Below are 27,530 nucleotides of genomic sequence, written 5' to 3'. Positions count from 1 at the left end.
CATGCTCCGTGCACCCATGCAGGGTAGGGCCAGTATTCAGATTTAACATTTCACACGGGAAAATCCAACTACTTGGTTGAGCTATGTGGTCCATTGGCCCTTTGTTAGGATTAATTTAGTAAACTAATTGCCAGAATGTGTTATGATGGTAAAAATGTTTTATCTTGAGTCTTAAAACTTTTCTGTAACCCTATTGGACTAGAGTCAACTTTCATAATGAGCATAGAAATGTGGTAAATAAATTAACTGACGTTCTATAAATATCTATATGTCCCAAGGAGACATTGAGATGGGTCCATTACGGTGGCCTTGTTAATTGTGCTCTGTCCCATTTTTCATTTGTGAAATGTTACCAGCTTATATAAAAGTTCACTGCATGCATAGAAGTATGTTTTGACTCGGTGTTGTCAGTGCATACATTTAGCGTTTAATTATGGATGAAACACTGCTAATGAATTATGGTAACTGTTTTCATTAACCAGTGTATTTAATTTACTGATATTTAGTTCTGTCAAATTATTGCTTGATTTACAAGAATATATTATTAGTAATTTGGATGAGAAATTTTTGACTTATACAGTTATTGTATTGTATTACACTTTACCTTGATTGGTTTAGTTGTTAGTGGTTAGTTTTAGTAGCTTTTTAGTTTTTAGTGTTTTTGTTTTGTTTGATTTTAGGGCACCCCCAACTTGGTAATGTGCTTGCTTCTGTTATGAATGGCATGAAATTTCTGAATGCAATTAACCAAAGTCACAACCCGTCTGGAAATTCCAGTTTTGATTCACGACATAGCGATGACAGTGTGCTACAGCATCCCAAAAATCGTGAATTTTTGGATAAGCAAGGATTTTACAAACGCCATGAAAAGAAAGTCTCAAAAACTGAGACTGCTGCTTTACCCTCACAAAGTAGACTTGATCGGTCACAATCTCTTGATGCGTCAGAAAAAAGGAAACAGTTTCATCAGATGCGATCAAGAAATTTCTCTACTCAACCTTTGGAATCTGATGAGAGCAACTTGTCAGAGGAGAAATTTCAGAGCAGGGATAGTCGAGATAGTTCTTTGTTTAAAAGTGTCACAAGTATGGAATATTCAGACTCCTTCGAAAGCACAGAGGGTCGAGAAGATTCCCTGGAAAAAAGAAACCAGATGGGAATGCTAGGTGTTCACAGCGATGATGACTGGGATATGGTCAGACCAGCAGTCAGTTTGGGGGATATATCTAAGAGCTTGATCTCCAAGAAAGTGGAAACCGAAAAAGAAACATCTGTCAAAGATGAATTGATAGAAGCTCAAGCGAAGGAAGCTGAATCAGCTCCCACAGGTTTTATGTCTGCTGCTTATTCAGCTGGTTTGCAGAAACTCCAGGAAATGAGAAAGAGTTTGGTGGAGAAGTCGATGGCATCTTGTGATCTAGACGATGACTATGAAGTAACTTCACCTCCTCTATCAAAACAGTCAAGTTTAGAAAGTACCCTTACTGCCAAAGAATTCCGAATGAAAACCTCCTCCTCATGCACTCCCAAGAATGAGAGTTTGGATACAGAAGATCAGGTAGATTCAGTGTTTACTGTTGAAGATACCGAAAAACTTCCACAGATCAAATCTCCAGGTCATGTGTCATTTAGTGACCTAAAAATACCAGAGGTAAGTGTTAAAATGTCAGCCAAAAGAAAAGCGTATATCAAGGTTATGGTCATTTGCTTGTCACTTTCATTTTATTTATAACTTTGAAGTTATTGCTCTTCAATCTAATATTTTGCTTATTGAAATTATTGCTTTATTAATCTGATCTTTAATCATAGACTATTTGCTGTCAAATTGAAAGATAAACTGCATGGTTAGTGATTTTATCCAATCTTACAATTTTGATCAAAGGCACTGGTTAATCTTATTGTAAATCTAACTTAAAAGTTTTTTTGTAACATCTAGTATGAAATCATCACACAAGTTGCTAACTCCAACACAAACTAAAACTACAGAATATTCAGTTTTCATTACACTGTCCTGCATGATGCCCCTTAAAATCAAAACACCACAATCATGGAATTTGTTCACAATCATGCAATTTGTTTTTCTTAAATCACGAAAATTTTACAGCTTGAAAATATTAAGATTCTATAGTGTGAAATTATCTGGAAATTGATTCAAATAATTGCTATAATGAATCAGTCTGTATTACATAACCAGTGTTTACACAATGCAGTGTTTTGAAATATTTAATTTATGTAGGTGTAAACTGCAGGCATGCCTACTTTCAGTAAAATCAATTTGATGTTGCTATTCACCAGATTTTTAAGGGTGCCATGCTTATAGAGGCATATACAACGCATGAATTTATTGTACAAACTTTGTTCTGTGATCATCTTTGTTAGCCAAGGGTTTCTATCTTTGCAAAACTTTTGCCTATAGTATTATGCTAAAGGTAGGATTGTCACATGATGTTTTAACCTACCGGTACTTATTAATTGTCCAACAAAAATGCTCTTACTTTGTGTCATAGTTTTGGTTTAGAATTGATGCTTTCAAGAATATTCATTTTGAAGGGGTGGATATAATTATGAACGGAAGGGATCTAACATGTATTTATAAGATAGAATATGTGCTAAAAGTGCAAAATCCTGATATCATTTCCCCATTATATGAGAGGGTGCCATTTCCTACACCCATATTTATACTATAAATTGAGAGAAGCCTTTACCAAAATTGTGGAGCCCAAATGGGTAATAGTGAAAATGCATATATAGTTTACTTCAGATATATTGAAATCCAGGGGACCAACCTGATTTGTTCATTATATCCAACATTCAATATAACTGATGTTAAACTATTATATGAATATAATGTTACTGGGGATTTATTTTCACTTCAATATAACAGTTCAATATAAGTGACTTTAATAAAAGTGGAGTAGAGTGTAATCTTTAAAAATTGTCTCCTTAACTTTTGTGTATTGTGGAGATATATTGTGTGCATGGCTGTAAAAGGAATGTAGCTGTCTCCCAAAATTGTAAAATTCCTAACCCCTAGGTCAGGGTTTCAGACTTTAGTGTGGGGCCTTAACAGGTAAAGGAGCCATGATAGGAGCAGTGATACTTTCTTATCTAGTAAATCATCCTCTTGACTTTGGCATTTTGTGACAAAATACTACATGTGTATATAGTTATAAAAGAGTAAGCATATTATTATACCTCAGTATGAGAATTCTATGCAACGCGTAATCTGATTGGTCTAGACGGTCACATGCCAGGGATAACAAAACTTCATATCTCCCTCTCAAACATCATATCTCCCTATCATATTTACCGCTTGGGCAACTTTGTGCATTTTCCATAGATTTAACGTCAAAGACGACGAAATGTATTGTGACGTCACAATAAGTCTGAGTCATTCTACTTCCATAGTTCGTAAGGCACAAATATGCAAGTCTCTGATACACAGTTAATGGTTTGGGTTGATACAAAAACAAGCAAGTAAATCAGCATTCAAGGAGAATGGTAAAACAAAAACTGGTGATAATATCACTGTATTTCGCTGTTTGTACCTTCTAATTCGTTGAGGCGCGGTGTTACCATTAGGGCAATCTCATCTACATAAATGTACAATGTATAGATGAGCGGACTCCAATCTCAAATGCAATTTTGTGGTCTTACTTTGTTTCGGTATAATAAACAATTTATTGCATGAATGTTCGGGAGATATGAAGATTTATTCACTCAAGAAAAATCATATTCCCCTCGGGCGTTGCCCTCGGGGGATATGATTTTTCTTGAGTGAATAAATCTTCATATCTCCCTCATTATCATGCAATAAATTTATAATGACCCCTTGACTGTAGAGAGCAACAATCATATTGTGAAAACACAGTACATGAATCTTTAAGCTTGGACATTAAAAAAACTTAATTTAGAATTAAAAAAAAAACTCACCTTGTTTGATTTAGCTATCAATTGAACTCAGGTGACTGTTAAGGATCATGGGCCTCTTGATGTTTGGTATGCTGGAGTTCCTCATTGACAATATCTTCGTATTCTTTGATGATCAGGTCTTCCAACAGATTTTTGGAATTCACATGGGCAGTATTGGGCACAAATTTTGCCTCTTTATTAGATGACCTGTTTTTATATTCTTATAAGGCAGAATTTATCATTTCCCATATTAATGTAGCAATATTTCATTATCACCTGCATATGATGTTTATTTCTCTCAACTGATTCGATATGCAAGAGCTTGTTCTGTGTATGATCAGTTTTTAAATGGAGGCAGGCTACTGACAAATGAGTTGATGTACAGGAGTTTCAACAGTCTCATTCTGTAAAAGATACACAGTATGTGAATTTGTTAGAACAGTTGTTTGATAGATAGCTAGGGCAGGTATCACTCACACTGGAGTTTCACCATTGAATAGCATGATGACACGATAGGCTAAGGGAAAATAGTGTATCAAAACCAATTAATGGTTAGCAAAGATGATGACATACTAACAAAGTTTTATATGTATTCTTCAAGGGCTCCTGGTATCTCATTATAACTTATTTATAGTAAAGTTACAGTAAATGCATGTTCAAGTTTTGACAATTCGGTTTTTGATGAATAGATTGGAGCATATCAAAATATTGATTAATCAACAATCCCTAGCATATGCAGACTATAGGCATGTCTGACCAAATTTTTACCCATAAGTTTACTAAAATTTTTATACTGTTTTCCTGCTTCTATAGTTGGTGCTGAATGCTGGGCCATTCTCTGTCAGTGACAAGGATTTGTTGGGTAAGTTGACAGCTATAGACAGATTAGTGATGTACGGATCGCCCTGTGGCTTGCATCCTGAATTAGGATGCAAGCAGTATCCTGAACTATGACAATTTGGCTGAGTGCAAAGTTAAATTTAGTCCCTACATATATTAACTGCGGGGGTGGGATGCAGATTTTTTGAAGTGTTTTATGGTACAGCTTAGAGAGATGTAATAGATCACTCTTTATACACTTTTCATGTTACAATTGTAGCATCAGCCCAAACTGGCAACTCTCAGTACACCACCACTAATGGGGCGGGACTTAATTAAATGTCACTGATAAGACTGAGCCATGCATTATTTTTAGAGAGTGCAGTGTTCTATTTTCACACACACAGAAATCCCCTAACACAGCTACAGTGAATAGGGCTATAACAGATACAGTGCAGATGTGTAACAATCCCAACACAAAAATGGTACAATCACATTATAAACAAACTGGACAAAGGAGTATTTTGATGTAAGATATGATTAGTCTTCAATAGTCACTCATAAGTTTCCTATGTGTGTTACTGGTTGTTGTAAATTTGTGAAATCCATGAGGAAAATATTTTTGTTTTGAAGTCGTGTGTTTTGGGTTTTCTGACAGGAATTCCAGTTTGACGTCTAGGGTTAGCAGCATCTTCTAGATATTTTATTGAAGTTGAAGGTCGATCCACATTTTCATTCCAGTCTAAGAGTGACAAATTTATTCTGAGCTGATAGGTATTTTTTCCAAAGACAATTCTTTTGTCATGGTATTGCAAAAGAAAATTGTTAAAAGATTCAACATAGTGAGTGTCCGAACAAAATCGAAATTCCTTTGCTTTCTTGTAAACAGTTAGGCTCTTCAAAAATTTGATCAACATTTGTTCAGCTTCCTTTTCAGTAATCAAATATTTGGAAGGCTCATATGGACTTAAATCTTCTCGAACTTGTCTGCATCTTGCATTTTCAAAACAAGAGGTGTGGTTTCCTTGATAGTGCTTGACTAAATTCAAAATGCTTTTTCTTAGTTTGGTGGTATTTCCTTGGCAATTCTTCATACACCAAAAAACATGGGTTTTTATTGACCCTGCTTTGTCAGACAACTCTGGATGCCAAGTTTTTCCCATTTCTAATTTTTTGCCTTTTGTAATTTTTTTGGCTTGTTTGTTTTGCTAAACTTTTTGGCCATGTATCCAAAGCATTTTCTGTAGGTTTCCGTTCTTCATTAACAAATTTTGATACGGAATTATTCCTGTCATGTGCGTGGTATTTGATAGGGCAGTCTTGGTCATCAAAGTACTTGTAAACCTTTTTAACACCGATTAGCTCATGTCGCTGTGATGAGGGGTCATCCATTTTACTAATAGTTTGAATATTTAGTACTTTATGTGTTCTGTCTCCCAGGCATACAACATCAGAAAAACGAGCATTTTTCCTCCAACAGTGCCTAGCATCAGTCACAATACCAATGCCATCATGTATTTCTTCCTCTGTTTCTACTGTGGCTGCAGTGGCTGCTATTTCTTCCAAAAGTGCTTCCTCAATAGATTTTTTGGCCTCCGCATCTACAATATTGCTGTATTCCTCCTGGAGAGTTTTAAGATATTTTTCCCCAAGTTCACCAAACTTAGCTGCATCACAAAACTTTTGGTACTGGTTCGGAAGTATTCCACATGAAAAATAACCATGACTGAGTCGAATATTTGCTAGAAATTTTCCATTGTTGAGATGTGGCGATGACACCCACGTTAATTCATGTGGAATATTCTCACATGCGCATTTCAAAGTTCCTTGACAAACATGCTGCAACATATTATCAAATGTAAAGGTAATTGGTTCTCTGCATTTGTCATGATGAGATTGAACTAAGTCAATCAGGTTTTGGATGGAAGATTCTGCACATACACACAATTTTTCCTGTTGTGCACTGTCTTGGTTGATGTACTGATATGAAGATGGCTCAGGTCTGCCTTCATTCTGTTTATCTCCATTATTTTCACCTGGCATACATGATGAAATGAAATAATCCATGACTCTGTGAAGTAATTCAAATGATGACACTTTGTTATAATTTCCCTCCCCCATATATGATTTGATTGAGTCCATTTTGTTCTGTAAAGATATTTTGTCATCTTCATCTTTGTAATAATATTCTATTCTCCCTCGTTTGAGTTCAGTCCGTTGTTTCTTTTTTTGATTTCTTTCTCTCTGCTTTTCTGGATCGTCAGATGGATATTTTCTCCTCTGAGGTTGTATAGGTTGTCTTATTCTCTCCATGATTTTCACTAAAGTAATGTGTATTTGTGGGTTTATGTGTTACTAGCAAAACAATGAAAATGGTACATAAATTTGGGCTCATTTCCTCTACAAGTTATCTAAGTGCTGATTGATTAATAGTATCGGTGACATTTTAATTAGGACATTGAAATGAAACAGGACTGTGGAATGCTGTGTCAGCAACAGTGTCTGAGCGCTGCATAAAATTGATAGGTCACACTTTTCAGGACTCTCTCTCTCTCTCTCTCTCTCTCCCCCCCCCCCCCCCCCATTCTTCAAAAAGGAGGGAAAATGGCGACAGCAGAAATTAAACAGCAAGTTACTTTAGAGCTAACAGAGGAGCAACGGTCAGCTATTGAAGCACTGTTTGCTTTTAATAATTGGGAATTGATTGTTGTTTCTGAAAAAACAATTCCTGTCCCTATCACAAAATTGAGGACGTCTGAAACAGCAAGTACAAGCAGTTCCAGAATGGAATGTGGTACCTGTATTGGACAGACAGGGGGACAAGAGGACAGTGACAGTAGTGATGGACATAATGATGGTGGTGATGGAGATGGACATAATGATGGTGGTGATGGAGACGGAGATAGTGAGCAGGAACTTGGAGAAGAACAGTGCAAATTTTGTCTGTGTAGTCCATGTATTACACAAAACAGACAGGCCTGGCTTGGACATGGCCAGAATGCCAGACCTGGAAATAATTTAATTAGAAAGGAGAAATACAAAAAAATTTGGAAACTACTGGACACTAGAGGCACATGGCAGCATCCAATATACATCCGACGTAAACGCCATGCCTTATCAAGACACAATGAACATGATGTGTGGACACTTCGTGAAATCATGTCATCCTGTGTCCTTGACCTTGTTCGGTCCCTTTATCCAAATCCAGAGGGAGTACCTTATATGGGACACAAATGGAATTAATCGATATAATTAAAATATTTTTTAAAAATGATCATAAGTGCTCAATAATGCATTGCACTGTGATGCACTCTGAGAAACTTCAGACTTGTGTGTAATGCATGATGTGTTATCATGACCAGCTGGACATCAAATCTTAATTAACAATTTCAATTTGTCTGAAAGTGATTTATTTTTAATTCATTAACTGGAAAAGGGTTTTAACTCGGTTCAAATTATAAAGTAAGTTTTGACATTATCATTTTGCAATTCTGTTGTTGTAAATATACAATTATATATTTTAGAGTATTTTCTAAAAATATCAATGACATTAAAACATTAATTAAATGAAAGAAAACTAAGTTATCTTTGGGTTTTCAATTATATGAAATGCTATGCTAATACAAATGTGTATATTTGAATCAAGGGGATTTCCAACTTCTGTTTACCTTGTACAGATGAACTTTGACATGTCAATCAAATCTGAATTTGAATTCGCCTCAGATTTTTCACAGCAATAAATGCTGTTAATTGGGCATTTTATTGGCCAAAGGATGCATCAGTTTATTCACAGTTGTTGTCTCCAACAGCTGGACAAAATTAGTCTGGATACATAAGTAATAAACTATGCAATTCACAGAAATGTGTCCCTCAGGATTCTATGACCCGAATTCAAAATTCCCACTTCCATTGTGGGAGATCTCGCAGGTTCTCGCTATTTATATGAGAGTTGCCAGTTTAAGCAAATAACTGTAAGAAATTATTTTTAAAGTAATGGTCCTTAAATGTCAAGGTGGCCTCTGGACAAATAATCTATTATGATAGTCTCTGAACACCATCTCACATCAAAACCAAGACCATGTATTTCTGTTTTATGAGAAAGGTCCAATTACCAGCTAATAGTGAAGGCAAACTAACACAACTGTACCAGAGGACTTTAGAATTAGTACACCGAGTATCACTTTGGATTTTGAAATGAAGATTATATTTTGATAGGTGGTATGGGTCGCATGGAAAGTATTCAGTCAGACAGCAGTGGATTTGCAGAGGGAGACATGGGCACAGACCACCACAGAGAGGCGGAGGAACGGGTAATTTTTTAGGTTGCTTTGAGCAAATAAGGGAAAGTTCAGCATTTTTAATTTAACCGATGGAATCATTTAAATTCATGGGGCTCAATTTTGATGGATTGGTGAGAATTTATATAGTTTTTTTTAGATGTGATTTCATGAATTATATGATTTCTGTACGTTGAAACATTATATAATTTGTGTACGGTATTTTATTGTGATTTGAAATTTATGAGATATGGGGTACAGGCCCTGAAACGTTCTACTTTACCATTTTTCTGTTCACTCACCGTTCATTCACTGTGCATTCTCTGTGTGGCTCTCTGTTCACATTTTTCTGTTCACTGTTCACTAACCGCTCATGTTCACAAAGCGTTCATTGTTCCCCCACCGTGTGTTCTCTGTTCAGTCTTTTGTCTTTTGCGTTCTCCGTTCAGTCTTTTGTCTTTTGCGTTCTCCGTTCAGTCTTTTGTCTATCCATTGTCATTTGGAACTCCAAAGTAAAAGGATCAATCTTTATAACTAATACAAAATTAAAAGGAACACGAGTGCAAGAGTGGGAGGAAACTTTCATATATGATTATGAACTAAAAAGTATCTGAATGATAAATGAAAAAAACAAACCTCCAGTCTACTCAGCATCGATTCCAGAAGACTTGTTCTTTGGTTGATCAGAGAGTGTTTTTTTTTCAAATTTGGAAATATTTTTTCTATTTAACTGATCTTTAATAATGATTTGTATTTCCTTCTGAAATATCTTTACAAAATAGATATATTAATGTATGAGCTCAATCAGTGGTTTTTGTACACTTTATGTCAAGTTTGATTGCATTTTAGGTTGTTCAGATCTACTTATTATATATACCTGTGCATAACACCAAACAAATAGATATATATTTCAATGACAATCGCTGTGAGTCTGCAATTTGTAACAACAGGGGGTTGCTTTTTGACAATGTAATTTTTCTGTTGTCTTAATCCCTCAAACTAGAATGCATTAAAAATAACTGAGCATTCACTGTCTTTGTCAAAGTACCACCAGTACTCCCTCAGAGGGGTCCAATGTCACAATTAATTCAATTGGTTAAAAATTGGCTTTTAAGTAATATTTATCAATATAGTTCAACTGTATGTACATGTATTTAAATGATATACATGTATTTCTTATAAGTCAACATTGAATGACTAGGTGCCAACTCTCGACATTTGATACAATCAATTATGAAGAATCATTGTTAAAGATGCCAAACAACTCTTTGAATTATCCATCAGTTATTTTTCTTATCATTAATTGCTGTTTGATTTATCGTATTCTATTTTTTTCTTCATGCAGGAAATTTTCAACAGTGTTTGAATAAACGTATATTTCATTAGAAAGATGATTTTACAATGTGCATGTACTGGTACATAAATGCACAGGTGTATCATATTTCTCATGACATTGCATGCATCTTTATTTATCTACTTGTTCTGGGAAATGTTCACAAAAAAGCTATATACCTTTTAATGTTGTCTGGTGATATCGGCACTACAAACTTAAATACAAATATCAAGTGAGGAAAACATCCGAGATATTCCAAATAAATCTGTCATCTTTTGTTCACCATTCACTTACTGTTCACTTTGCGTTCACGTTTGCACTCTCTTCACATTCTGCGTTTACTCTCCTATTAGCCTTCACCAAGTTGCGTTCAACTTTCACGCACCATTCGCTTTGTGTTCGTTCACCGTTCGCTCACCGTGTGTTCACCATACACTCACCATTCAATTGGGAATGTAGAACATTTCAGGAACTGTACCCATGAAATCTACGAAATTTGAGTCCTCACAAAATCTGATGATTTCACAGTATAGACTATTAATGTGTTGGTTGTCACAACTACTCTGGAGAAGTAGGACTACCAGAATGTTGATGTCCTGATGATGGTTTTCTGAAATGCTAATTGTTGGGAAGGTATGGAAACTTGTTTGGACATAATAATCTTGACCACTCAACAAGGAATGGTACATTATGTTTATCAAATAGAACAATTAATATTTCTAGTCTGTTTACAAACTGTATCATATGAACTACACATAGTATGACTGCCATTTATATTATTACCGTTGCAGGTGTCCAGCTTGGGAAGTAGTGCTGAAAGTGACCAGACCTCCAAGAGCAATGTGACAGTTATAGCCAGCCACAGTCAACAAAATCTTCAAAGAAAACTTTGTGTTGGAAAAGATAAAATGAGATCCAAAGTGGAGAAAGTTGATGTGGCAGTGGGAACAGAGGACATCCATCAGTCAGTGGATTCTGGCATTGAACAGTCTTCTCCATCAATTACATATCATTTCAAGCAGAAAGAGGAAGGAGTGACGTCTGCAGAGGAGGTGGTAGATGATGGGTCTGTTGTGTTAACGATTCAGCTACCAAAGGATTGGTTGAATGATCAGGGAAGATCTACTACAAGTACAGTGTCACATTTATACAAACACATTGGAATCTCTAGTCAAGCAGTGTCACCTGCCAACAAATCTGCCTCCCATGCTGATATCCAAACAGGAAGTACTTCAAAATCCCATACCCAACTAGAGAAAATTCAGACTGATCCCACCAGATCTGATACCATGAGATCCCACCTGAATCCTAGATGGGCTTCAACTCCTAGTATAGTGTTTACCCATAAACAATCAAATAAGCCTTATGATTCTTCTAGCCAGAGGTATTCAAAGAAAAAGTTATTCACCAGGGCCCCTCTGAGGGAGAATGGGCTTGGTGGTAGTGTTGGAGAGCCATCTGTGGATAAAACGGACAGTGAATTGAGCAGTTCCTTTGACAAGGACAGTGAATGCTCATTTATTTCTAACACGGACAGTTATTCTAGTCTGAGGGATGAAAATGTTGAATATGTTAAGCTGGTGAGGCTTGTAAACAAACCCATGTCTTTCAAGGTAAAAATCTTTCATATTTCTTGATTTATCACCCATACAACACACTTTTGGTATACAGGAATCTCCATGTCTGTAATATGTCTGTCCCACTTTAACCTTAACTTTGTAATGGAGAAGAATTATTTCCTCATTCTTTAATGATTATGTTAGTACTGGTTTTTCCCTGTAAAGATTATGTTGAAATAGGTGTCAAATAGAAGGAATATGCATGTAATATTAGACATGTAATGTCACAATGACAAACAGATGATTTAAAATTATCATCAAATTTAGACATATATGTGTCTTTTGGAAGGGAAATATAAGATGATATTTTTAGCTCTTCTGAGCCAAAGGCTCAAAGAGCTAATGCTATGGCCATTTGTGCGGTGTGCGGTGTGCGTAAACTTTTTAGAAAAAGGGCTATAACTCAAGAACCCCTTGGCCAATTTTTTTCAAATTTGTTACAGGGTATCATTGGCCCAAGGGCTTTCATACATACTAAATAAAGGGATGTGACCCTTTAACAAGGGGAGATAATCAGGAAAATACAAACAAAAGTAGTGGTTGCTAAAAAATCTTCTTCTCAAGAACCACAGGGCAGATTATCACCAAACTTACACATAAGGATGAGGATATGTTGTAGATTAAAAATTGTTCAAGGCATTACCCTGGGGCAAAGGGCATGGTCTCAAGGTCACTTCAAAGTTGACCTAAATTAAAAAAATTTTTAAATTCCTTAAATCTTAGATATTTTAGTCATTATAAGGACTAGGATCATCAAATTTTGAAAGTTGATGCATCTTAGGACCTTGTATCAAGTTGTCTCAAAAGTAGGTCACGGTGACCTACTTTTTGAATTTTGCAGGTATTTATTTTAAAATTAATTTTGATGCATATCTTGGACACTTTGAAGCCTATGATCATCAAAACGTGTCACTTGGTGGATCATGGGACCTTGAAATGCCTCAACTGAAAAATAGGTCACCGTGACCTACTTTCTGAATTTGGTGGCTTATCATTTATAGATATATTTTAAGTTGTTATTTCAAATACCGAGAGGTTTAGAATCATCAAATCTTGTAAGTTGATGCATCTTGAGGCCTTGAAACACATTTATAAAAAAGTAGGTCACAGTGACCTACTTTTTGAATTTTGCAGATATTCAAATTTCACATTTTCAATTTTAGATGCATATTTTGGGCACTGTAAAACCTAGGATCATCAAACTTTGTCAGTTGATGCGTCTTCAGTCTTCGGTTTGTGTCGACCAAAAAGTAGGTCACTGTGACCTACTTTTGGTATTTGACAGCTAAATTACTATATTTCAGACACTATTTGACCTACAATCATCAAACTTTGTCAGTTGATGCATCTTGAGTCTTCGGAGTGTATCGACCAAAAAGTAGGTCACTGTGACCTACTTTTGGCATTTGACAGTTATATTTATATATTTCAGTCACTAATTGACCTACAATCATCAAACTTTGACAGTTGATGCATCTTGAGTTAATGGAGTGTGTCGACCAAAAAGTAGGTCACCTTGACCTACTTTTGGAATTTGACGGCTATATTTATATATTTCAAATACTATTTGACCTACAGTCATCAAACTTTGTCAGTTGATGGGTCTTGCATGTTCAAAGGGTTTCGACCAAAAAGTAGGTCAACTTGACCTACTTTTGGAATTGGACACCTATATTTATATATTTCAGATACTATTTGACCTACAGTCATCAAACTTTGTCAGTTGATGCGTCTTGAGTCAATGGAGTGTGTCGACCAAAAAGTAGGTCACCTTGACCTACTTTTGGAATTTGACGGCTATATTTATATATTTCAAATACTATTTGACCTAAAGTCATCAAACTTTGTCAGTTGATGGGTCTTGCATGTTCGAAGGGTTTCGACCAAAAAGTAGGTCAACTTGACCTACTTTTGGAATTGGACACCTATATTTATATATTTCAGATACTATTTGACCTACAGTCATCAAACTTTGTCAGTTGATGCGTCTTGCATGTTCAAAGGGTGTTGACCAAAAAGTAGGTCACCTTGACCTACTTTTGGAATTGGACGGCTATATTTATATATTTCAGATACTATTTGACCTACAGTCATCAAACTTTGTCAGTTGATGGGTCTTACATGTTCGGAGTTCGCTGACCAGAAAGTAGGTCACCATGACCAACGATTGGAATTTGACAGCTATATTTCAATATTCAGATACTAATTGGCTTAAAATCATCAAACTTTGTCAGTTGATATTTCTTGGGTTCTCAAAATGTGTAAACCAAAAAGTAGGTCACATTGACCTACTTTTTTTGAATTCTTAGGATTTAACTAAAGATTTAGAATACTAAGAGGCTAAGAATAGAAATGGTGGGGTTGTACAATTTATCAGAAGAGCGATTCTAGGCCCTTGGGCCTCTTGTCTTTTTAAAGATTCAATATAGAATAAGAAATGTATTTCATTTTAAAAATTCCATGTGAGACTGATGTTTAGACTTGTACCCTGACATATTTTTCATGAAGTGCTAATATCTCAACTTCATACCATCATGAAATACTTCTTCACACAGTGATTGGTAATAACTTAAGAGTGTGACATAACCTCTGGTCAAGGTCATTTTGTCAAGGTCAAGTTCACTGAAATAGGAATTGAAAAATCTTGTCCAGAACATAACTTTGCAGAAATTGTACACATACAGAGTTTATGATTTTCAACCAAGGTCATGTGGAAAAGATCAATGTCATAAAGATTTGTTCAGACTATATCTAGATAAATCAGGGATTGTAGAGTTTTGATAGTCAGAATTTTATTTCAAAGACTGAGGCTAGAGCACAGGTCATCGAGAAGGGCTCTGAGTGTTAAATAAAAATGTGACATTTTTGTATGTCCCATTTTGAATGTTCATTGCTAGGGTATCACTCTTGTTAAGACAGTTTCAGTTGAATGAAGTGCACCAAATGTTGACCTTGATCTTACAAGTACACTGGCTTTCATCATAAAGCAGTCATGCGAACATTAATGACTCCTTATTGAACATTAATGAAAGCTTATTACATACAAAAATTGATTACAGTCCTAAATTTCTGCAGATTTCAGAATTACTAGAAAAACATTATGTTAACCATAAAGATGATAGAATATGACTTATGAAACCTATATTTAGTTGATAGGATGTATGTATTTGTGCCCAATATTTCAGGCTACAGGATATACACCTAGCAGATACAGACCCAACCTTAAATCCTTACCTCATATGGACAAGCAACAGGTATTTTACATTCAAACAGATACAGTACAGGTATTTTACATTCAAACAGATACAGTACAGGTATTTTACATTCAAACAGATACAGTAGTGGCACAAGGAAGAGCGAGGAAAAATTCTGCTTTATATTTCATACAAAACTATCTGTTCTAAAAAAAAGTCTCATGATTGAAAGTCATTTTGGGTTCAGATTAGATGAAGTTAAAACAGAATTAAACAAATGCTCAGAATTTCTCCTCACAATTTTAGAATGTTAGTATGACCAAAAACTAGAGGTGGATGGATATCAATCCCATTTGTAAGGAAAAAATGAATGCACATTGCATGTATATATGATATATTATTCAGCCAAGTTTAGTTGAAAATATTTTAACTCTGACATTGTATAGTCTAGTTTTGATGTTTTGAGATTCTATTTTTCTGTGTTCCAGTATTTAGAAGAAGAATCCAGATTGTTACAGCATGCTCTACAAAAGTACAAACGAGAACTTCAGGCAATGGAAACGACCTTTCAAGTCAATAGTCAACTGGCTGGAAAAGAGCTTACAGAGGAGGAACGGTCAGTGAGCTTGTAACAAGGTCTTTCGCTTGATACTTTATTCCCATTATAGACTGCTACACTATGTGTAACAAAAGAACTAGTCTTATGCTCAGATACTAGTGGAAATTCTGTTGTGTTAATAAAACATTGGTAATACTACTCCAAGTGGGCTTGTAACATTTTCAGATCCAATATTTCTTTTCATCCAAAAATCACAGGGAATGGTATTTATAAAAGATAATAACAGTGTTTCTCTGACAGAATCCTATATTGTGATCTTATAAAAAGTAATAACAATGTTTCTCTGACAAAATCCTCTATTAAATTGTGATCTTATAAAAGATAATAACAATGTTTCTCTGACAGAATCCTATATTGTGATCTTATAAAAGATAATAACAATGTTTCTCTGACAGAATCCTATATTGTGATCTTATAAAAAAAATAATAACAATGTTTCTCTGACAGAATCCTCTATTGTGATGATGGATTATGCAGGCAGCATATTCTTGTTATTCCTTCCTTACTTTGTGCTAATATTTGTATAATTACACTTTTAGAGTCAACAAATTATGCATACATTATAATATTTAAACTTTAGGAGATCATAATCTACCCACACTTCATACAATATAATATAATATTTAAACTGTAGGAGATCATAATCTACCTACACTTCATACAATATAATATAATATTTAAACTGTAGGAGATCATAATCTACCTACACTTCATACAATACATTATAATATTTAAACTGTAGGAGATCATAATCTACCTACACTTCATACAATATAATATAATATTTAAACTGTAGGAGATCATAATCTACCTACACTTCATACAATACATTATAATATTTAAACTGTAGGAGATCATAATCTACCTACACTTCATACAATATAATATAATATTTAAACTGTAGGAGATCATAATCTACCTACACTTCATGCAATATAATATTTAAACAAAAAGTATACTTCAGTGTGGTGAAAATGTTTGTTTGGTAGTGGACTGTATTTATTACAAAGGTCTACCCTATCAGGTGTGCAGTGAAACATTGCTTATCTTTACAGTCCGTGCAACTGTTGGTGTGAAAAATATAAGGATATGCATTACCACATGTACAATGGAAGAACAATACAAACGAAAACAGATTTTTATGCCAGGGCCCTTTGAAAAAGAGGGGGAATATTGTTTTCCACTTGTCAAGGGCATATTGTTTTGCACCTGTCAGTCTGTCCGTCTGTCAGTCACTCTGTAGACTATGTCTTGTTCGCTCAATATCTTAAGAACCCTTGGCTTAACAGATATCAAACTTGCTACAAAGGTACATCTTAAGAGGTAGATGACCCCTATTGATTTTGAGGTAACATGGTCAAAGGTCAATTCACTTTAGGTCTAGGCAGGTATTGTCCACTCAATATCTTGAATTGTTTTGGCACAACTGTCAATTAAATGATACATGTGTATAATCTGTTTTCAATTTTGCACCATGTGGGGCATACATGTTTCTGAAACATTTCTTGTTGCATTTTCAACTTTGTTTCAATCAAATACATTGTTACGTTGAAACTATCAAAATTTTTGTCACACTAGCATTTGAACTAGGGCATCCTGGACATTGCCAATTTTAATCTGCTGACTAGACAGACAATTTTCATTTACCAATGGATACTGAGATATCTAAATAAAGACATAATTCTTGGGTTAATACAATTTGATTTAGGCTAGTGCAGGAGTTTATTGTCTGCTTTGACAGAAAAAGTTTTGTGGAGTGTAATTCATTCTCACAGCTGACTGAATAGTCCATCATAGTAATTGAGCTGTCAATCTCTCTATGTATTGGTATTGAGGGTGTCTATTGTCTGATAGGGTTGACAGGAAATGTTCAATGAAGGCTTTTTATTCCTCCAAATGCTGTAAGGCCCATCCAGTCATTGATCAATCAGTATTTCTGTCCATGTAGTAGGCTTAGATTAAATTCTTTTCACCTTTTCAACTGACCTTGGAAAAAATGTTTTTGTGTATGTATGTGTGTGTGTAAATCAAAGTTCATACTCTTTCCTGTGCAAGTTGACTCAAATTGATTGTCTTGAAAATGTACATATATGACTTAGTTGAAATTAGATCAGTTTTGTCAAAAGTCAGTGAAACTTAAGTTATTTGCTCATCGAATATCACTGAATACATACATATATATACATACATACACACCCACACACATATATATATTTATAATTTCAATTAGAGGGCTGCAAATCGGAAATTTAGTTGTATTTCTATTTAGGGTTTGTATGATTAAATTCTCATGACTGAGTAACAATAAGCCCTACCTTGATTTTGTTAACATGGAGGATGTATCTACCATATTATACTGAGATACTTCATATTACTGTGCCACAGTGGAGACTACCTTTTCATGTTTTAGAAGCAAGTCATTTCTTCAGTAAAGATAGATAGAATGTGATAAATAAAACATTGATTCCACACATTATTATCACTAAACATACTGATAATTAGAATTCAGCATTTATTGATGGATTGAATGGGTGAGGGACAATATTCATTTGTCTGTTGACTTTTCTACATTGAAATGAAGATCTAAATGTTAATCATTGGCAGAGAGGAAATTGAGGAGTTCCAGTCACTATGGAAGGATGTACGGCGGGAGATAACGGAAATGGAGCAGCTGATCGCCAACCGATTGGGCGGACTGGTGATGGGAAATGACAATTATAACCCACTGCTAGTTCTAGACATTATACATAAGGTAAGTTCTCTTGTACAGTATATCTCTAAACAAGAGATCTGGCCTAGAGACCATGAAATGTAGACTTATTTCAATCATCTCTAAAAGGCTTTAATTACTGTAAAACTGAAACACAAAAGAAGTTGACTTGATTACTGCTCTTGAAAATCAAAAGCTTTTACAAAGATCAGTGTAACATTACCTGTCCACTTCCAATAGCGGTGGTGACCAATGATTTTTGTAGCCATATCCAAAAATTTGCATATTGTGCAGATATTTGGAGAATCCTAGGAAATTATTCATTATTAGGATGTCACAATTAGAATACTATTAGGAAATGATGCATTATTAGGATGTCACAATTAGAATACTATTAGGAAATTATTCATTATTAGGATGTCACAATTAGAATACTATTAGGAAATTATTGATTATTAGGATGTCACAATTAGAATACTATAACTACAATGTGTGATATGTCTATTTTATTATTCCCTCACAATTCACTGGGAGAGGAGATGTAGTAACGGGACTGTTCGGGGGAGGGGGAGGGGGTGTAACTCTGAGCTTGTAGACCCTCTACAGGCCACATTTTCCATGGAGCTCTTGTTTCATGGTAGAGTTGGAATCTGCTGACTTGTGGCATGAGAAATTATGAGTAAAAAAGTGGTGGATATGTTCCATCATATTTCAAAATTGAAAGCTTAAAAATTTACCTTATTAGGGAAAAACTGCTCTTTTAGTAGAGAATAACCTGGTGAAGAATGAAATCCTCTGATTGGCAGCTACTGAGCTATTCAGCTAGGCAATGAAATTGAAAAGGGCAAGGAATATACTGCTAATAGATTATTTTCCATTTGTATTTCATAAAGAAGTTGGCCATTAAGACAATGTGTTACTCCTGAGTCCTCTTTCACAATTTAGTATTTTTGAGGGCCGATTTTTATCATCATCACACTTTTGTTCTTTGTAATTAACAGCACTTGATGATATAATCTTACAAAGGACTTTTTTTACTACTATGCAATTAGAGCATACATAGATTTGTTAAGAGACAAACATTTCATGAACCCAGGGTGTCTACTGTTTTAAAATCTGGGTAATAACATCAATAAGTGCCTATCGTTGGTGCTATTGGTTATTATCGGCAGAAATGATTAAGGAAATGAGACCAGTGTAGTGATGGTGGGTTCATATTTATGTTGACCTTTTCTGACCTTACAGAAAAAACTTTGAACATAGATATTGATGTTTGAATTAAACTAATTCTTGAAAACTTCATTGGATAACTGAAAAGAGTATGTATAATGGCTTTATTTCCCCACCCAAATCAACATATATGTTATTGTTTCAAAATTAAGTTTATCAGGTGTTCAATGCAATAATCCCAACTCAACTCAGTTGTAACTTTCAATTTTGATGGTGTCACAAACATGATGATTTGTTGCCATTATTGGTAATTTTGACATAAAATGGCTATTTTTCACACACTTTAAAATACAGAGTGCTAGCTTGGACAAATTTAATACCATAGATTTATTTTTCCAGTAGATATGTGTGATAGAAAAAATTTGTTGTCCAAAGCTGAACTCTATGCTTTCTGCAAGAAAAACTGAAAAAATATTACTAAAAATGAGCAATGTGTCACTTTTGATTCTTTGTACTCTAACAAGCTGTAAATGTCAGATACAAATTCGGTGAAATTGTATTGAACATGGTCTCTTTTAGGAAACAACAGATTTAGTATTTCTTTAGAGCTGTACAATTTTGAGTTTTGGGGGGCCCCAGAAAGGTTGTTGTCATACTTAGTCATTTGCATTATATTCAGAATATGCCCCCCTCCCCCTATTTATAGTAAGCTGTATTGACTACTGTATTTTTACCAGATGATAGAACTTATCAGAGAGCAGCTGTTCCAGCATCAGATGAGTCTGAACAAGGAGGAGATTGCTGGCATGGAAACGTCCTGTGGGAACTTGCTTCCAGAGGGCTCAGTGTCATGTCCCCAGTCTCTGTACAGCGATGAATCTCTTCAGGAGAGTCTCTCAGATGTAAGTTACACGGTAAAATGTTCAGGAGAGTCTCTCAGATGTAAGTTACACAGTAAAATGTTCAGGAGAGTCTCTCAGATGTAAGTTACACAGTAAAATGTTCAGGGGAGTCTCTCAGATGTAAGTTACACAGTAAAATGTTCAGGAGAGTCTCTCAGATGTAAGTTACACTGTAAAGTGTTCAGGAGAGTCTCTCAGATGTAAGTTACACTGTAAAGTGTTCAGGAGAGTCTCTCAGATGTAAGTTACACTGTAAAATGTTCAGGAGAGTCTCTCAGATGCAAGTTACACTGTAAAGTGTTCAGGAGAGTCTCTCAGATGTAAGTTACACTGTAAAGTGTTCAGGAGAGTCTCTCAGATGTAAGTTACACTGTAAAATGTTCAGGAGAGTCTCTCAGATGTAAGTTACACGGTAAAATGTTCAGGAGAGTCTCTCAGATGTAAGTTACACGTTAAAATGTTCAGGAGAGTCTCTCAGATGTAAGTTACACGGTAAAATGTTCAGGAGAGTCTCTCAGATGTAAGTTACACTGTAAAATGTTCAGGAGAGTCTCTCAGATGTAAGTTACACAGTAAAATGTTCAGGAGAGTCTCTCAGATGCAAGTTACACTGTAAAATTTCAGGAGAGTCTCTCAGATGTAAGTTACACTGTAAAATGTTCAGGAGAGTCTCTCAGATGTAAGTTACACGGTAAAATGTTCAGGAGAGTCTCTCAGATGTAAGTTACACGGTAAAATGTTCAGGAGAGTCTCTCAGATGTAAGTTACACTGTAAAATGTTCAGGAGAGTCTCTCAGATGTAAGTTACACAGTAAAATGTTCAGGAGAGTCTCTCAGATGTAAGTTACACTGTAAAATGTTCAGGAGAGTCTCTCAGATGTAAGTTACACAGTAAAATGTTCAGGAGAGTCTCTCAGATGTAAGTTACACAGTAAAATGTTCAGGAGAGTCTCTCAGATGCAAGTTACACTGTAAAATGGATGTGGACAGGAAAGATATATTGTTTGATATTGTGACTGCAAACTTTGGGGAAAGGGTTGCACTCTGTCATTATTCAAAATGAATGTGACGCAGACAGCAGGGGGAAAAATCACGAAACTTGAGGAAGAGCATTTGACTGGTTCCTCTTTCTCTCAGCCTTTCAGTACAAACTGTAATGAAGAAATCTGCAAACTTTCAAATTGATTTTTCAGGTTATTACATATGATGGTAAATGGGGTCACAAAACATGCATGATTTATATCGAACTATTGATTATAGAAATAAAAGAACAAGATCAAAATGGTTACTTATACTATATACAGTGTATGTATAAAACATTCATTGCACACATTCTTACATACTATAAATACATGTACATATATTCTTACTTTGAATATATATTCCTACATACACAAACAAATACTAATTTTAGTCAGAAATCATAAATTTACTAACCACTACTTCACGGATATGTGCACTTCTAAATGGACCAATAAAACTATAATTCTAAACTGTTTGGCTACAAAAAGTATGGGCCACATGCATCAACCCTGATTAGAATACTATGTGTTACTAAGTAATTATCAAACCTAAGTGTTGTGTAAATGTGAAAATAGTTTTGGTTGACTCATGCAGTCCATGTTCATGTAACATAACAAACTTTTTATTCTGATGCATAGGTTCTATGTTAAAGTCCTCATAGCATAGTCAGTTATAGTGTTTGTAGTAAATCCCAAGTGTATAAGCATTGATGGATCAAATCTTGTTCTGGAATTATTTTTTTTTAAAATGTAGTTTTAAATATTTTGAAAGTTTTCTTAAGTGAATTACAGTGTAACATTTTCTACAGGATTAATTATCTGAAGTATTTCTAAGATAAATTATAATTTATACCAGAATTTTTTTTTTTACATTCAGTTTTAAATTGTATGAATACATCACAACAGTAGCCTTTACAATCTATGGATAAAGTACACTGTCAATTGTTAGGTACTGTCGTTGTCAATCTGACGCACACACTGCCGGGTGTTGCACCTGCGTCTGCAGCGTGATTTGGTATCTCGAGTACTCTTGCTATCAGTACACTGCATCCATAGTGACGCATTCAGTGCCGCTAAACAACCATTCATGATACAGGTGTATGTGAAACTGGTTCTGATGAATTATCCGATTAGTTAAAGTATCTAAAATAAACAAACTCAATCACACTTTAGATATTGTGTGTATTTTATATATTTCTTGCATGAAGCCTGGCATCTATTTTTAAACAGAGCTTTATAAAGCATAGTTCACAGGTACATCGATGTGGGATTTAAATAGCTATTCAACTTCATAAGCGAGTGTTTGTCACTGGGCATTTGGCCCATCTTCTTCTCCCTCTTCTTTGTCTTGATAATTACTCAAAGGACCTCACATCAGATTAAACTAAGTTTGGAAATGGTTGAATATCATATGAGGGAAAATTTCTGTTTTAAGTTTGGAAATGGTTGAATCTCACATGAGGGAAAATTTCTGTTTTATTTGGTTCACCAAAACTTATCCAATATCTGCTTATAAATCACAACTTCAAGATTCCGAATCTTTTTATAACATCAATTGTAAAATTAACTGTTTTCTTGTTTCCTTGAGTTGAATTTGTCAAGATTGTTTGTGTACAGTATGAATGTGTTCTCTTTGTCAAGATAATGTCTGTGTGAAACAAATGTATTGCTTCCCTCAGACCCCCTACCCCTCCCCTATTGCCATTGATATGTATGAAAAATTCAAAATTCATTATTTTGTTTGGATTTGCAGCTGAAGGAATCAATCTTACAGGAAGTCCGACAAGAACTACAAGACAGTACCCACTGGCTCCAACGAGAAATCCAGGTAAGTTCACACTGGTTTTATTTGTTAATAACTCTGTAGTGTAATTAAAAGTACCAGTGTGTATTTTATAGAGGGGTGAATCTGAAAGACCATGAGATGCAAAACTGTTTTATTAAAGTAATTGATTATAAGTATCTAGAAAGGCAAGCAGTAAACATGATAAAACAATGGCTCCAGACACTAACTGCCTTGTTCTTGTTGATGACAACAGGTAGTCTAACAGAGTGGTGATAGGCTGATAGTATATCTCAGTTCTTTAGATGCACAAATATTTCTTTTATTTTCGCCTTACTATTATTAGTCAGTTTTGACAAAATTCATACAAAAAGACCGTTGACATATAAAAAGACAAGTAAAGCTTTAGAATGAGTTGAATGTCAAGTGTTCATGTTGTTTTAATGTCGTTATTAAAGAACAAGGATAGAGAACTGAACAAGCTGAGGATGGAGGTCATGTCACAGAGTATCGATAAAGGAAGGACGAGACAGAAGCATTATTATGAAACTGATGTATGATAATCGTACAGGAAATGGTGGAGACTTAGCACAAGTGGTTGTTGTGTGTGGAGAGAGAAAAGCAACATTTTGTGATTGTTATGGTGGAGAGGAAACAAGAAAAATTACAGTACACCAGAATCAGTGTGATATTGACACCATTTTTGTAAATCTGTAACTGGATGCAAGGCAGTAAGTAGTGTGTGAATTATTCAGTAGTATTTGAATTGTTCAGTATTGAATCTTGTACTGAAAGTTTTCTTTGTGACTTGTTTGAACAAAATCTTATTTTTCATACATCAACCTGTTAATTAATGCTAATGTATTTCTTGTAATTAATGCGAATACCTCTATTTATCAAGTGTAAACTGTAAGATATTGATTAAATAGACTAAAATATGATGTGATAAATCGGCTTAAATTGCATTTTTTTTAATGCTGGGGTCCAATTCCTGTGTGAATGAATCTTCCAGCAGATGGAAGTTTTGTGAAGAAATTAATTTATTGTATGTTTCTGTTTTTTATTTGTTAGTTCAGAGGGAATGATGCTTTGACTTTAAGATAAAGAAGATATATTTTTTCACAATGATTGATTATTGAGAGGTTTTATGCTGCTTTTTATGTTTTTATGACACACTGAAAGTCTTTCCATACTTTTGTTACTATTCTTGGCATTTGACATTTTATAAGTTCATGACAATTTTTTATTGTTATTTATCCCATTACATCCTGTTTTACATGGTTAGAACAATTTCTCATTTAAAGGAGAGTAAAATTTGTGTACTTCTAATTTTGTAGTCATGGACCAATATTTCATGTTTTGCTTTTCCAATTTTTTTATGGGTCCAGACTAATAAAACATTAACAAATATTTTCTCCTAGAACAATGACAATGTAGTATATATATATATATATATCTAATGTATTAAGAGGAATTTCCTTTTAGTATGTATACATGTATATGTAATGCCAAAATATTTAATGGATGCCAAAATATGCTATTTTATGAAAAAATTTTCAGTTCTTATTTTTAAAGTTACGTTTTTGTTGCATGTTGTGCTTGAAAATTATGATGTATATTTAGATTTCATTACATTCCTTTCAAAAGGCTCAATCGTTAAGACTTTTTAAATTGAAAGTGTTTTTTCTATTTTTAAGAATATATTTTATATAGATCCATCATTCATATGTATTTTATAAGGCTTGGACTTTCTCTAGGGTGCTTATTGACATCTTGCTATATTGCAATATCATCACAAAAACATTGTCTTAAAATACATTTTTAGATAATTGATATACATGTGTATTGTACACTATTCTTAAACATCGATGTAGCATGAAAACATCGCTCTTTCACATTTTATTTCCTGCAACCAGGCTAATAGATTATTGAAAATAGCTTTACCTTTTAATTTTGTATTCTTTGTGGGATTTATGAGATTGATCAGTTTTAGTTATCTTCACTTGTTTAATAAAATAAATACACTTTTGATAATTATTAGAAATATTTATTATGATGAATAAATGAAAAAAATTAGAATATTTGAACTCTTAAGTATTTTGATGGTTGTTTTATTATTCTTGAAATAAAATATTTCTTTAATTTTCTAACATTACCTAACTGTAATTCTTTTTCTCATATTCATTAAAGTGTATAGTTTTTGCATGAACATTTGTTGTACAGTGGATGTTCTAGAAAATATTTTTTTAGTATTGCTCAATGATTCAATGTGAATAGAAAATGATCGTTTTAAATTATCTTCCAGTGACTCAGATTTCATTAAATTTCTTTTGATAAACTGTTGTAGCTTCCACGTATATTTGTATGCATAAGGCTGTATATCATTCTGTTAAAAAAAGGGGGAGGGGGGAATGTTTCATAATCATCCCTAGACCCTTCAGTTTTTTGTAGCATGCACGTTTTTTTTTGTATATGGCTAGGCCACTGATGAAGAAGGAAGAATAAAGTGGGGGAAACTTATTCTTAAAAAAGTGGTACATACAGAAATTAAGTCAGCGTGGTAAATATTGTTCAGGACTACTTTCAAGTCCCTTAAAGGGTCCACTAATTTTGCATCATACCTATGTGTTCTATGCATTTGTATTAATGAAAAAAAATTCTTTGTACATATGTAAAATTCATAAGCTTGTTGGTCAAAAGGTTTTAAAGAAGTTAGAGTTAAAGAATTGTACAATAATATTATACAACAGCAATATGTTTGACTTTTTACAGGTTTGTTCACAAGGTGCTATAAATTTTTCACATGATTTAGTCTTTCAATGAATTATGAATGATTGTATACTGAGAAAATGTGAGTTTTCATTTTATTTTAATCACAATATCTGCCATTTCTCAATCACAGCTGATTTAGTTTATTTCAATATTTATTATTCATTGCAATGCATTGTTTCAAATCTTTATTTTCTAAAGAATATATTTTATGCATGAAATACCTTTCAAATATATCTATATTGTTCATATTTCTGTCATTGATAAATAGCGTGTACATACTACTTACTTTTTTAAGCGGAACATTTCATGTTTTTTCAGTGTTACTATTCCAATTATGAATTTAGTGATATTAATTTGTTGATTGTTTTTTCTCTCTCACTAATTGTAGGTTGAGTTAAAAAGTGTTATGAAATATGCCTGTTCATTAAATTGTTTGTTAATTACATAAATAAAATTTTATGAAGTTCTGTGATAGTGACTTTCTTAGGTGACCTGAATCAATTGCAAAGTTGGTGACCTTTTATGATCCATTTTGATTTGTCATCATTTGCTGAATGTTATGCATTGCATTTAAATATTTTCATGAACAGTGTCTGTGAGTTGGGGAAAAATTTCTTCGTTTCAGGCCAGACCTCACTGGCCAAATCGGCAAAACTTTGAAAGAAGTGCACTCTTTAAACATGTTAAAGATCTTCTCTACCTGTGGGCATCCTATAAACTGTTTTTAAAGTCTCACAACCCCCATCTTCACAAGTCAAGGGTTATTGATTCGTTACCTCGCACTAAGTTAGTGCGAGGTAACGAATCAATAACCCTTGACTTGTGAAGATGCACAACCCCTGGTTAGGCTTTTTACGGATCATGTAGTAAAAGAACATGAAATCTGATTTTTTTTTATACACCTGACAGATTTGATAATCATGGTGATAACTGCCAAGAATGCACACACACACATACTTGCTTTTTGCACATGTTCCACAATGATAAGTATTTGAATGGCATGACAATTATAAAACATTTCTATAGACTGAGAATAATCCTGTAACATTTTCATGAATTTTAGACGTAATGAAGATATTTGCCAAGCAGTTGTACAAGATTGAAAAGATGTTTTTTTTTAGTGTCACCTGAGTCACTCAGGTGACCTATTGCCTTTGGTCTTCATCTGTCGAGTGTCGTCTGTTAACAATTTTACTTCTTGAAAACTATAAAGCCAATTGTTACCATTTTTGGTGTGAAGCATCTCTAGGATAAGAGGAATACAGATTGTGAAGTTTATGACATTACCACTCCCAGCTAGGGCCTCATGGGCAGGGCCAAATATGTTTTAAATGGCTATATTTTCAAAAATCTTCTCTACTCCCACATATGTGGGAGAAAAACTAAGTGCATGGTTGT

At 34.3% G+C, this 27,530-nt stretch overlaps 1 protein-coding gene across 6 annotated transcripts in view; it reads left to right on the top strand.

Moving 5' to 3' along the window:
• The window catches only part of LOC125678992 (titin homolog), an 81,449-nt gene extending 54,850 nt beyond the window's left edge, over nucleotides 1-26,599 (top strand). For 5 of the 6 annotated variants that reach the window (XM_048917842.2, XM_056154166.1, XM_048917843.2 and 2 more), the window contains 10 exons: nucleotides 681-1,651; nucleotides 4,726-4,774; nucleotides 8,947-9,041; nucleotides 11,133-11,954; nucleotides 15,146-15,214; nucleotides 15,643-15,770; nucleotides 18,378-18,525; nucleotides 20,391-20,555; nucleotides 23,331-23,405; nucleotides 23,819-26,599. In XM_048917842.2, coding sequence (XP_048773799.2) covers nucleotides 681-1,651; nucleotides 4,726-4,774; nucleotides 8,947-9,041; nucleotides 11,133-11,954; nucleotides 15,146-15,214; nucleotides 15,643-15,770; nucleotides 18,378-18,525; nucleotides 20,391-20,555; nucleotides 23,331-23,405; nucleotides 23,819-23,920 — 2,624 coding nt within the window. In that variant the 3' untranslated portion in view covers nucleotides 23,921-26,599. The other variant, XM_056154169.1, reaches the window with a different exon arrangement.
• The last annotated feature ends 931 nt before the right edge of the window (nucleotides 26,600-27,530 follow it).

The sequence above is a fragment of the Ostrea edulis genome, chromosome 2, assembly GCF_947568905.1.
Source record: "Ostrea edulis chromosome 2, xbOstEdul1.1, whole genome shotgun sequence".
Taxonomy (NCBI): Eukaryota; Metazoa; Mollusca; class Bivalvia; order Ostreida; family Ostreidae; genus Ostrea; species Ostrea edulis.
The sequence above is the reverse complement of the archived record's forward strand: the minus strand, read 5'-3'. Positions and strand labels throughout refer to the sequence as shown.